This window comes from Hyaena hyaena, unplaced genomic scaffold, assembly GCF_003009895.1.
Source record: "Hyaena hyaena isolate Hyena2069 unplaced genomic scaffold, ASM300989v1 scaffold_116, whole genome shotgun sequence".
NCBI lineage: Eukaryota > Metazoa > Chordata > Mammalia > Carnivora > Hyaenidae > Hyaena > Hyaena hyaena.
In genome coordinates, this window is record NW_024080748.1 from 1777222 (window position 1) to 1790080 (window position 12859).

General features: G+C 43.6%; 2 protein-coding genes across 2 annotated transcripts in view; one reads left to right on the plus strand and one right to left on the minus strand.

Annotated features, from left to right (window-relative positions):
- Nucleotides 1-751: 751 nt before the first annotated feature.
- LOC120234778 (60S ribosomal protein L17-like) lies at nt 752-1456 on the plus strand. Its single transcript, XM_039236743.1, has 2 exons — nt 752-801; nt 883-1456. Exons 1-2 carry the CDS (start codon nt 752-754, stop codon nt 1454-1456), a joined length of 624 nt encoding a protein of 207 aa, XP_039092674.1.
- A 2552-nt stretch (nt 1457-4008) lies between these two features.
- Nucleotides 4009-12859, minus strand: part of MRGPRX2 (MAS related GPR family member X2) — a 49641-nt gene continuing 40790 nt past the window's right edge. Inside the window, 1 exon segment of the mRNA XM_039236744.1 lies at nt 4009-5035. Coding sequence (XP_039092675.1) covers nt 4009-5035 — 1027 coding nt within the window.

Here is a 12859-nt window from a genome sequence, read left to right on the forward strand (position 1 = left end):
TATAAGATGTAAAGAATTCAGGACATGGCAGAGGATTTGGAATTATAAGCCTGGGAATTAAAATAACTGTGATTAATATGCTAAGGAATCTAGTAGAAAAAGTGGACAATATGCAAGTGCAGATGAACACTCTAAGGAGGAGGAGGAAATGCTAAAAATAAAAACAGTGTAACATAAGTGAAGAATGTCTTTGACTGGACTAGCTATAGCTTTTCAAAGAATCCGTGAGCCTCACAACAAGGATGGAACTAGAGGTATTATGCTAAGCGAATTAAGTCAGTCAGAGAAGGATAAATATCATAAGATCTCACTCATGTGGAATTTAAGAAACAAAACAGATGAACATAAGGGAAGGGAAGGAAAAATATGATAAAAACAGTGAGAGAGGCAAACCATAAGAGACTCTGAAATACAGAGAACAAACTGAGTGTTGTTGGAGGGGGATGGGCTAGATGGGTGAAGGGCATTAAGGAGGGCATTTGTTGGGATGAACACTGGGTGTTATATGTAAGTGATGAATCTCTAAACTCTACTCTTGAAATAAAATAATTAATTACTTAACTAATTTAAAAAACTCCAGAAAGAATCAGTGAGCCCCAAGATAAGTTAATAGGAACTCTCCAAACTGAAAGTTAAAGAGAAAGACTGAAAAATAAAATGGATCAGAATGGCCAAGAGTTGAAGGATGATTATAAAAGAATAGGGCTATCAAAAGAAGAGAGAAAGAACAGAAGATATATATTAAGTAATAATGGCCAAGAATTTATCAGATTATTTGCAGGCACCAAACCACAGATCCAGGTAGCACAGAGAATCCAAACCAAGATAAATAATAATAATAATAATAATAATAATAATAATAATAGCTCTTCCCGTAAGCAGGCTGAGGGGATCTCTGAAAGTGGTTCACTATTCACTTGACCTGGAAAACCCCACAGAGTCATGCAAATCGGGAGGTTCAAATCTTCATGTTCCCTTTAAGAACACATGTGAAACGGCCCAGGCCATCAAGGGTGTGCATATCTGGAAAGCCACCAAGTATCTGAAAGATGTCACTGTGCAGAAGCGGTGTGTGCCCTTCCGACGCTACGAAAGTGGAGTGGGTAGGTGCGCCCAGGCCAGACAGCGGGGCTGGACACAGGGTCAGTGGCACAAAAAGAGTGCTGAAGTTTTATGGCATGTGCTTAAAAATGCAGAGAGTAATGTTGAACTTAAGGGTGTAGATGTAGGTTCTCTGGGCATTGAGCACATCCAGATGGACAAAGACCCCAAGATGCAGTGTAGAACTTACAGGGCTCATGGTCAGATTAACCCACATGTGAGCTCTCCCTGCTCCCCTGAGATGATCCTTACTGAAAAAGAGCACATTGTTCCTAAACCAGAAGAGGAAGTTGCACAAAAGAACAAGATATTGCAGAAGAAACTGAAGAAACAAAAACTTATGGCCCGGGAGTAAATTCTGCATAAAATAAATGCAAATAAAAGAAAAAATGAAAACAACAACAACAATAAACCCCATACCTACATATTCATTTCTGGGGCAGACAAACCACTCTATATGATACTACTACGATAGTGCTTGAACTCTGCATTTGTCAAATCCATTGAGGTACACAGCACAGAGGGAACCCTAAAGTGAACTGTGGACTTCAGTTTATGTGTCAATATTGGTGCATCAATTTTAATAAATGTACCACATTAATGGAAGGTGTTAGTAAAGGAGAAACTGTGGGCGGGGGGAATGGAGATGGGGAGAGAGTAGGCAGAAACCCTCTGTACTTCCTGTGAAATTTTCCCATAAATCTAAAAGTGCTCTATGATGCAAAACTATTTAAAAATAAATAGGCAAGGGGCACCTGGGTGGCTGAGTTGGTTAAGCGTCCAACTTTGGCTCGGGTCATGATCTCACAGTTCGTGGGCTCGGGCCATGCGTCGGGCTCTGTGCTGACAGCTCAGAGCCTGGAGCCTGCTTCAGATTCTGTGTTTCCCTTTCTCTCTGGCCCTCCCCCACTCATGCTCTCTGTCTCTCTGTCTCTCGCTCTCAAAAATAAATAAACATTAAAAAAATTTTTAAAAACGAACAGGCAAACCACCAACAGGATGAATATTTATAACGCACATAACGAAGGAAAGACTCACGCAGCATGTATACAAACTCCCACAAATAAATAACGGAAAAAGGGAAACACTTAATAAAAATGGGCAAAACTTAGACACTTCAAAAAAAAAATAGAAGTAGCCAACAAGCACAGGAAAAGATGCCAATTTGATAAGTCACTTTGGAAATGCAAATTAAAACACGAGGAGCTACCACTTTACACTCATTAGAATGACTAAAATACAAAAGACTGGCAGCGTTTGTGAAGAAGGATCTGGAACAACTGGCGCGTTCAGACATTGCTGGATGGAATGTGCAAGAGCAGAACCACTTGAGGAAAGAGTTTGGCAGTTTCTCAGAGTCAAGCATACATCTTTCTGTGACCCAGCAAATTCGCTTCAGGTTATTTATCCGAGGGAAATAAAAACATATATTCAGAAAAAGACTTGAAGAAGACTGTTCGCAGTAGCTTTATTCAAAATAGCCAGTGATCAAATACTACATAGATATCTATCTGGATGAAAATAAACCGGTGCACTCACACAATGAGCTAGCGCTCATAGGCAATTGCCATGGCCTGGGTAAATCCTTAAAATATTATGCTGAGTGATACAAGATAGGAACTAAAAAGTACATTGAAGGATCCTAAGTATATGAAGCCAAAGGTCAGGTAAAACTAATCTTTGGTGCTAGAAGTAGGAATGAAAATGGCCTCTGGGGCAGGAGGAGTATGTAAGAGGGACATGAGGGACCTTACAGAGGCAATGAAAACGCAAAACGCGTTCTGTTTTGCTTGGGCCTTGAGTCATGCGGGTGTACTGTTGCCAAAGCTCACTGAGCTGTACACTTATGATCTGTGCAATCACTCTTCCTCCAATCGTACCTCAATTTTAAAAACCTAAAAATTATTTAAAAGATGCAGCATTTGAACCTATTATTTTTATGGAACGTGTAACTTTAGAAGTACTTATCTGCAGTCAGATGAATGCAACTAATGTTGTGAGCTCTGTGGAATAAAAAGTAAATCTGGCACAGATTCTGTCTGCAGAGAACACAGTCTAGTGTCCTAGACATTTTGCCATGAAGGACCAGAGAGCTCCAGGAAGGGAGAACCAGGGCGAGAGCTCTTTGGTAGGGGTGTGTGTGGGGGGGGTGCAGGGATGAGAAGGGACACACATGGGCTTCTACCGGAGGGTATGGGAAAGGAAATCATAGCAAGATGACCTACCTCAAACCTTAAGCACATTTCAAGGTTGATTTGTCCAGTTATAAAACTTAACTTTGCTTGTACAAACTGAAAATGGTGAAGAAAAATCACGGATGGTGACTCGATTCTGGTGAATGGATGTTTAGCACAGGCTTGGTTTAAAAATTCATCATTTATTCATTCGTTAAGTCTTGGGTTCAATAAACATTCATTAAGGTAGGGACATATTCTAGGGGCTGCTAAAATCAAAGAAGATTGACCTTGGGGGCTAGGCTGCTCTTTAATTCTTTCCATTTTTATGGGGACAGGCTGCAGGATGCTGACCACAGAAACTTGTCATGGAATGTTCTTTCAGTCCCTCCCAAGTGCAGTGACCAAAGAAATTTAGACTGATCCTGCACTGCTTTCAGCCTGTGCTGAAAAGGAGGATCTTCAAAAGTGGACCCCAGAGTTGGGAAAGCTTGGGATGGTGTGAAGGCCCTCGGGAAGGCAGTCCTCAAGCCGCGTGCTCAGTGTTTGTTTGCAGGTACTGTCTCAGTCCTCACGAGGCAAGATATTATCTTAACCATCAGGTTTATCTTGCAACTTTAAGGTTTTAAGATCAGGGGCCCTGAGGCTGAGAGAAGTCAAGAAAACCTCCCAAACTGATAGGGACAAGGTTGGTTCTCAAAGCCACATTTGTCTGACTGAGGCAGACTCCGAATCAGAATGCCAGACTGCTTCTCGACATCTCCAGAGTTTCCTGAGGAAGTCTGTCTTCATTTTCATCCCCCACTGATACGTCTTCCAGAGCCCTCTGGAGAACCATCTTGAGGGTCTTTCGCTGCCGGGGCCACCGCTGCCTGAAGGAGCCAGCGAAGAAGTAAATGATGGGGTTGACACAGCTGTTGACACAGGACAGGGCAATTGCAGCCAGATAAAGATGCAAGAGGGGCATATTAAGATGGTCCTGAATCCAGAATAAGAGGAACACGTGAATGCCATAGGGAAGGCCGCAGAAGAGGAAGGCCAGCACCGTGAGCGCCACAGTCACATACAGCCGGGTCAGCCGCATCCGCTGGGAGCCACACAGCAATCTGGTCAGCAGGGCCAGGCTGGACCCAGAGAGAAGCACAAATAAGAAAATCAGCCAGGCGACGGCGATGAAATCGAATGCCTGACACAAACCAGAGTCAAAATCCCGAAACAGGTAGCCACAGTACTCCCCTTCCAGGATGCTCAGCAGCAGGGATAGGGCCCAGAGCAGGCCGCACATCACAGTTGACGTGTGTTTTGGGCGGTGGCAGCGGTACCAGATGGGACAAAGGACCGACAGGCAGCGCTCAGTGCTAATGGCACTGAGAATGCTCAGGCTCGCTATGTAGGAGAAGGTCCACATGGTGGTGAAAAAGTGGGGAATGGTAAAGGGTACGAAGTGGACGTTGATGAGTGCCTCCAGGTCATATGTGATATGGGAGGAGAGGAAGAGGAAGTCAGCTCCAGCCAGGTTGAGGATGTAGACGGAGAAAGCAGTCCTCTGTATGCGGAAGCCCAGGAGCCAGAGCACAGTCACGTTTCCTACCAGCCCGCCCAAGGCGAATGCGACAGTCCCCAAAGTCACGATCAGGATTTCCACGTACAAACTTCCATTCTCTGGTGTAAGTGTGCTCTCCCAGGCTGGGGCAGTGGAGTCGATGCTCAGAAACCCTTCACTGGTATTCCTAGGAACACAAGCAAGACTTGAGCACCCGCTGTATGCGCACTGATTCTCAGGGCCACCCTGCTACGTGAGGATTGCTGTCTCCATGTTACAGAGAAGAGAGATGGAGCCTTGCAGAAATTATACTTCCTGCAGTCCACGTCGCTTTGAAGTTCTAGAACCTGGATTCAGACCAGTTCCCTCTAACTATGAAGTCTGGGCTCTCTCTACCACAACATGGACCCTCGACTGACATGGGAATATTCTATGGCTGAAATACCTCCACTCAACCTCCCAGACCATGCCGTGTCTGGACGAGGCAAGAATTGAAAAGTCTGGACAGGTTATATGTGATGACAACAGGACTCTGAGCTTGACATTCCTGCCCGGGACAGATTTTCTCTTAAGACCAGGAAGTTGGAAGACTCAGGCATAACCTGTGGACAATCTCAGTGACTGAGAGTGATTCATCCACTGGAAAGGAGAATGTGATTTAGGGTCATGAAGGGAATGTGACCTTTTTCTATGGCAGGTATGAGTATGGCCAAGCCTTTGGCCAGAAATGGCCCAGTGTGTCAGCTTTATGAGGACAGAAAATGCTTTCCCCCTGTCCATTAGTGTGTCCCCAGTGCCCAGCTCTGCTGCGGGGAACACAGTGCAGGTCACTCTTTCAATGGATTTCTTTCTAGAGCAGCCAAAATCATAAACTTAAAATGCTTACAAGTACCTGTGTACTCCTATCTTTAAAAAAACAAAACAAAAAATCCCCACAAAACTGAAATCGATTAAGGCATCTATGGTGATAATGAGAGATTATTCTGAAGAAGTGACACCAGATAGAGAGATGCAAACAAACAAACATACTGAGGAGATACAGTGAGAAACTGACCCAATCACATAGACAAAGTCCCAGGAAGTCTCAGCTTGTAGGGAGGCTCTAAGAAGAGATGGATTTTCTCCATTTGCCATCACGTCTCATTTCCATCTTCTCTACCCTCCTCTGAATCCTCATCATCCTCATCCCTCTGTCTCTGGGTCCTGGCTGCTTTCAGCGAAAGGGAGACGCAGACAGGAGCTGGAGGCCAGGAGGAGGGTCACCGGGGTTTGTTTGTGACTTTCTGGCTCTCTCTGTCCACCGGGCTGTGGTTTGGCAGTGGAGGTGTTACTCTGCCTGGGGACTTAGCTTCTGTCTGGTGGTCCTTTCCTATGGGCATAGCTACAACTACCCCTATAGCCATAGCCCTCCTGGGTTCTGGTAACTTCTTCCCATTTCCCTTCAGGCCTCATCTCTGGGGGCTTCAGTCAGCATCCTTTATAGATTTTCCTTATCTCTGCCCATACCTGTGTAACCTTTCATTAAACTCTCCTCAAGTACCCTACATTTTCTGCTGGGATAATGCCAGATACAAGGATACCAAAAAAACTCCAAAAACCAAAACCAAACCAAACCAAAACAGAAAACCCCCCCAAAAAAACACCCCACCTTTGAATAGCAAGCAGATCTGTGAAAGCTGACCTTATTAAAACAATTTATTTAGCTTTGGAATATCAGGCCAGCATATCATCTTGCTCCCTAAATGAAAAGTAGCAAAATAGACCTCTCCATAGTTGCGGATTTGAATGTTTGGAGAGAAAGAGAGAGTATAGGGAGATAGGAAAGAAGCAAAAAGAACGCGGTGGGTCCTGTTTGGCTCTCTCACAGTCCAAGTTACCAGCACCCAAAGCGCCCCTGAGGAAGCTTCACGCCTCCTGATTTGCCATGGGGTGCCCTTGGCTTCCAGCACGTCCTACCTTAACATGAATTCACGAGCACGTAGACTAAGAGGAAGAAAACAAAATGGCCTTTGAAATAAGATAGTTCTTGCGCAAACTCTTGAGCAAACTCTTACCTGAGCACCATTCTTCTTGCTGGAAGCAGAGAATGGAAAGGGAAGAGCCTTCCTGAGATTGTCAAACCGTAGCAATTGTTTCTCTACCCTCTGGATGGGAAGGTGTCTGCAGTAGCAGGAGTGAGTTTCGGTGATGGCCTGAGGCTTATCAAGATGCTGGATGATAGCCCCTGTGATTTCCTGCCTAAAGGGCAGTGACAAATGAGATCCTGGAGATTTGTCAAAGAAGAAACTGTCAAAGAAGATGTTTCTCATTTGCCCTGACTCCAATCGCTTATCTCAGCCTGTCCCCATCCTACCCCATCTGGTTCCCCACCCTGTGAGGAATGGCTCTCCTGGAGCCTTTTGCTGCCTTCTGTGAGCCTGGGCAGTAAACCATCCACCAAAGCAGTGTGAGCTTTTGTAGCTAAAGAATTGTTTGCTTGGCATTCAAGGCCCTGCATGGCTTGGCTCACTTGATCTTTTTAGAGTGTATTTATTTATAATTTCCACCCCCGATGTGGGGCTCAAATCACAACCCCAAGATCAAGAGTTGCATGCTCTACCAGCTGAAGCAGCCAGGCTCCTCTTGATCTTTTCAAATTTAGTCACAGAAGAAATGTATGCACATTAATTTTATTTCAAATGACACTGGGGTGTATACAGTGAAAAATGAAGTCTCCTAATTGCATTCCTCAGTAGCAACCAGTGTGTATAGTTTCCATTCTTCTTCTTCTTCTTCTTCTTCTTCTTCTTCTTCTTCTTCTTCTTCTTCTTCTTCTTCTTCTTCTTCTTCTCCCTCTCCTTCTCCTTCTCCTTCTCCTTCTTCTTCTCTAGAAAGAGAGAGTGTGCCAGCAGGGGAGGGGCAGAAAGAGAGGGAGAGAGGATCTGAAGCGGACTCTGTACTCAGCATGGAGCCCGAAGTGGGGCTCTATCTCAAAATCCTGAGATCATGACTTGATGATCTGAGCCAAAATTAAGAGTTGAACACTTAACCAACTGTGCTACCCAGGTGTCCCTCCAGTTTCCATTCTTAATTCTTTTAGATGTTACAGTTATAGCTTTGTATAATGAAACTACATTTCTGCTTTTGATTTGTCAATACCAACAACAGGGTGTATAGAGTTCCCTTTATAAAAGGTAAGGAATTGGGGCGCCTGGCTGGCTCAGTTGGTTAAGCGTCTAACTTCAGCTCAGGTCATGATCTTATGGTTCGTGGGTTCGAGCCCCGCGTCAGGCTCTGTGGTGACAGCTAGCTCAGAGCCTGGAGCCTGCTTCAGAATCTGTATCTCCCTCTCTCTCTGACCCGCCCCTGCTCACGCTGTCTCTCTCTCTCTTAGAAATAAATAAATAAATAACATTAAAAAAAAGATTTAAAAAATAAGGAATTTAGCACACTGCACATATTATCACCATCCTCCCTCTACAGCATATTTGTTACCTAGATTATTTTCAGATCATCTAGAGCCTTAGCTCTTATGGCTTCCTTTTTCATGTGCCCATGCCACAGCCAAATTGAGTTTCTGGCCATCCTCTTTAAAAACTTAACCGTGAAGCATTTAAAACAGTCAGAAAAATTTATTTACTCAGTTATTCATTTACCCAAAACTATAGGTTTGTTGTGAAGAATAATGGATTAATTATGTAACAATTTAGGGTAGGGGCTCACAGGGGCGTGTGGGTGGCTCAGTCGGTTCAGCGTCTGATATCAGTTCAGGTCATGATCTTATGGCTTGTGAGTTTGAGCCCCGCGTTGGGGGTCTGTGCTGACAGCTCAAAGCCTGGGGCCTGCTTTGGATTTCTGTGTCCCTCTCTCACTCCACCCCTCCCTGGTTGATGCTCCGTCACTCTCTCTCTCTCTCAAGAATAAATAAAACATTAAAAAAAATTAGAATAGGGCCTCATAGTAAGTACTATATATTTGCTAATTCCTATGATTTTTATTACTATCTCTTTCTGGAAGTCTAATTCAATACATATTACAGTTTCTTTTTTCTACTTTTCCACATCACTTAAGTTCTTTTTTATTTTCCATCTCTTTGTGTCCTAAGCAACTTTCTAGATAATTTCTACAGATGCATCTTCTAGGTTACTAGTCTTTTTTCCCACTGTGTCTAATCTTCTGTTTAATTCATTCACTGAATATTAAATTAGCTTTTTATGGCATTACTTTCTAGAAGCTTTGGTTGAGATTTTGTTTTTAAATTTTCCTGGTCATTTCTTCATCTCTTGATGCTGGCTCGCATTGTCAATTCCCTCTTTTACATCTCTAACCTTATTAGCCATGGGGATATTATGCTTCCCTGATAATTCCAGTGCTGCAGTCTATGTATGTCTGATTTTACTGCCTATTATTTCTTCTATCATTTTCATATGGTGTCTATTTCTTTCTGTATTTGTTATTTTTGACTATGAACTGTTCACTTCCTTGGGTCTTTATCTGTAGGAGTTCTTTGAGGCCTGAATTATAGCTAAGTTCCTCCAGAGAGGTCTTGTGTTTTATTTTGCTAGTTGACTGGGAGACCTTCCCAGCATGGCTTTCATCTTTTGGGATGTCCCCAAAAAACTCCTCTGTCATTTGAAGTTTCAGGACCACAACGTGATACTGACTGTAGCTACAAAATTCTCAAGACAGAGAATTTTTCTTCTCTCTCTCTCTCTCTCTCTCTCTCTTTATAGTTTATTTTCAAGTTGGTTTACATATAATACCCAGTGCTCATCCCAACAAGTGCCCTTCTCCATGCCCATCACCCCCCTTCCCCTCTCCCCTACCTGTACTCAGCCCTCAGTTTGTTCCCAGCATTCAAGAGTCTCTCATGGTTTGCCTCCCTCCCTCTCCCCAACTATTTTTCCCCTTCTTCTCCCGCTTCATCCTCTGTTAACGTCTTCCTAATCCACCTATATGTGCAAACATATGGTATTTGTCCTTCTCTGCCTGACTTATTTCACTCAGCATAACACCCTTGAGTTCTATCCATGTTGCTACACATGGCCAGATTTCATTCTTTCTCATTGCCATGTAGTATTCCATTGTATAAATATACCACATCTTCTTGATCCATTCATCAGTTGATGGCTACTTAGGTTCTTTTCATGTTTTGGCTATTGTTGAGAGTGCTGCTATGAACATTGGGGTACATGTGCTCCTATGCATCAGCACTTCTGTGTCCCTTGGGTAAATTCCTAGCAGTGCTACTGCTGGGTCATAGGGGAGTTCTGTTGTTAATTTTTTGAGGAATCTCCATACTGTTTTCTAGAGGGGAAAAACATTCCATGTTCATGGGTCAGAAGAATAAATATTGTTAAAGTGTCATTACTACCCAAAGCAATCTACACATTCAATGCAATCCCAATCAGAATTGGACCAGCATTCTCCTCAAAACTAGAACAAACTATCCTAAAATTTGTATGGAACAACAAAAGACCCAGAATAGCCAACATAATATTGAAGAAGAAAACCAAAACGGGAGGCATCACCATCCCAGACGTTAGCCTCTACTACAAAGCTGTCATCATCAAGACAGTATGGTATTGGCACAAAAACAGACACATAGACCCATGGAATAGAATAGAGAACTCAGAATTGGACCTACAAATGTATGGCCAACTAATCTTTGACAAAGCGGGAAAGAGCATCCAATGGAAAAAGACAGCCTCTTTAACAGATGGTGCTGGGAGAACTGGACAGCAACATGCAGAAGAATGAAACTAGATCATTTCCTCACACTGTACACAAAAATAAACTCAAAATGGATAAAGGACCTGAATGTGAGACAGGAAACCATCAAAGCCCTAGAGGACCAAGAAGGAAACAACCTCCTTGACCTCCACCACAGCAATTTCTTACTTGATACCTCCCCAAAGGCAAGGGCATCAAGAGCAAAAATGAACTACTGGGACCTCATCAAGATAAAAAGCCTCTGCACGGCAAAGGAAACAATCCATAAAACTAATAGGCAACTGACGGAATGGGAAAAGATAGTTGCAAATGACATATCAGATAAAGGGCTAGTATCCAAAATCGATAAGGAACTCACCAAACTCCACACTCAAGAAACAAAAAATCCAGTGAAGAAATGGGCAGAAGATGTGAACAGACACTTCTCCAAAGAGGACATCCAGATGGCCAACGGACACATGAAACGATGCTCAGCATCCCTCCTCACCAGGGAAATACAAATCAAAACCACACTGAGATACCACCTCACGCCAGTCAGAGTGGCTAAAATGAACAGATCAGGAGACTCTAGATGCTGGCGAGGATGTGGAGAAACGGGCACCCTCCTACACTGCTAGTGGGAATGTAAGCTGGTGCAACCCCTCTGAGAATTTTTCTTCTCAAAAGAGAAGCCAAACTTGATCAAGCAACTTCTTGGTGGTTTTAGTTCTCACTACGAGAAATACACTGAAGGTTTAGTCTTTGGAGGTCCCAGTGTTTCATGGGGCTCTTCTTTTAGGTTTCTGACCTTTGGGTTGTCCTAAAACTCTATCTTCTAGAAGCCATACTAGGAAATATGAATCTCCTTCTGAGAACAAAGGGGATCCATATAAGGAATTTAAGCAAGGAATTAACTTTATCAGCTCTGTGCTTCAGAAAAGTCCCGCAGGCTGCAGAGAGAATATTTAGAATACAAATGAAAATATAAATCTCTAGCCATATTTCTACAAGAAAAACAACTGCATGATGTTTTGATATATGTGCACGAAACATCCAACTATTATATATTTCATAATATATAGTGTATTTCCGATTTGATCATTATTAATTGTGGCACTGTTTGGTCTCAGTTCCTTATCTGTAAAATGAGATGCAGGTGTGATGAAAATAAAACTAAGAAACCCCTGGTGCCCGTGGAGGCCTCTATCCCTCATGTGCCCTCCCCCTACCCCCTTGGATCTGTTCTGTACCAAAGAGAGTGGAGACCTCAGATAGGGCTCTCTCCAAGGTCAGATATGATCCCAAAGTGATTCTCATCTGTCAGGTCCTTAATGGCTCCCAGAGACTCCACTTTTCATCACTGTGATAAACTCATCAGTCTAGGCCCCCCCTCCCTGGCCCCTAACCTCATGTTATGAATTCTTTTCATTAGAGTTGAGGACGTAGAGCAATGTCATTTAGAAAGCCCCTATAAAGAACAATTTCACTGTAAAGTGTGGGGGGTGTGTGTGTGTGTGTGAGGGTGTGTGAGTATGTGTGTGTAGCTAATTTCACTGTGGGAACTTGCACAGTTATATTTTGGGGGTGTGTGGCCCATCCCTGTACCTGAGCCGCTTCTCATTCTGCTCCATGGGGCATCACCAGCAGCTGAAAGCCAGGCAGATGCCATGAAAACAAGGCAGGGGAGGGGAGGGGAGGGGACGTTCTGATGATATCATCTGAACTCTGAATCCCGCCATGCCTCGAGCCAGAGTCTCTTGCTGAATCTCAGTTGTTGGCACCAATAATGTCTAATTTTTGCTAAAACTAATTTAATTTGGGTCTATCTTTTGCTCACACAGCCACAAATATGTCCCTATTTGTGATCACATAGTACTTTAAGCATCCGAGGACATATTTCTTTCCTATTGCACTGGGAGTGCTTTGAGAATAATGAGCACATCTTTGACTCTCGGTGCCTGGGACACTGCCTGATCCCAATGCTCAGCAAATATTTTTAAAGCATACGCATTTGTGTCTGCAAGCGTGAGTGAAGTAGCGACTGAGCAAATCACTTCAAAATGCGAGGACTGGGGAGCCGGTGTAGGCAGGGGACTTTAGTCTAATTGTAAGAAACACCTGCCAAGGGAAGAGCAAACCGAAATGGAGGCAAAGGACAGGTGACAGGGTACAGCCTCCTTTAAAGTTTTCACGTTTAAGAAGCACAGTCCATGTGGGAAATGGAACTCTTCTGTAGTTGACTTAGGTTTGTTTCTCAATTACTGTGCAATTTGGGAGTCTGCGTTTTGAGGGGATGGGGGAGCAGGCCGTGGTGACACAGAGTCACCGCCATGTCCAGGAACACGGGAGC

What these genes read in the sequence shown, in the direction of transcription:
- LOC120234778 (XM_039236743.1), top strand. Translation starts at nt 752, where the DNA reads ATGGCCAAGAATTTATCAGATTATTTGCAGGCACCAAACCACAGATCC. An exon ending in GCACCAAACCACAGATCCAG is followed by an intron (nt 802 to 882) that starts GTAGCACAGAGA and finishes TCCCGTAAGCAG; the next exon opens with GCTGAGGGGATCTCTGAAAG.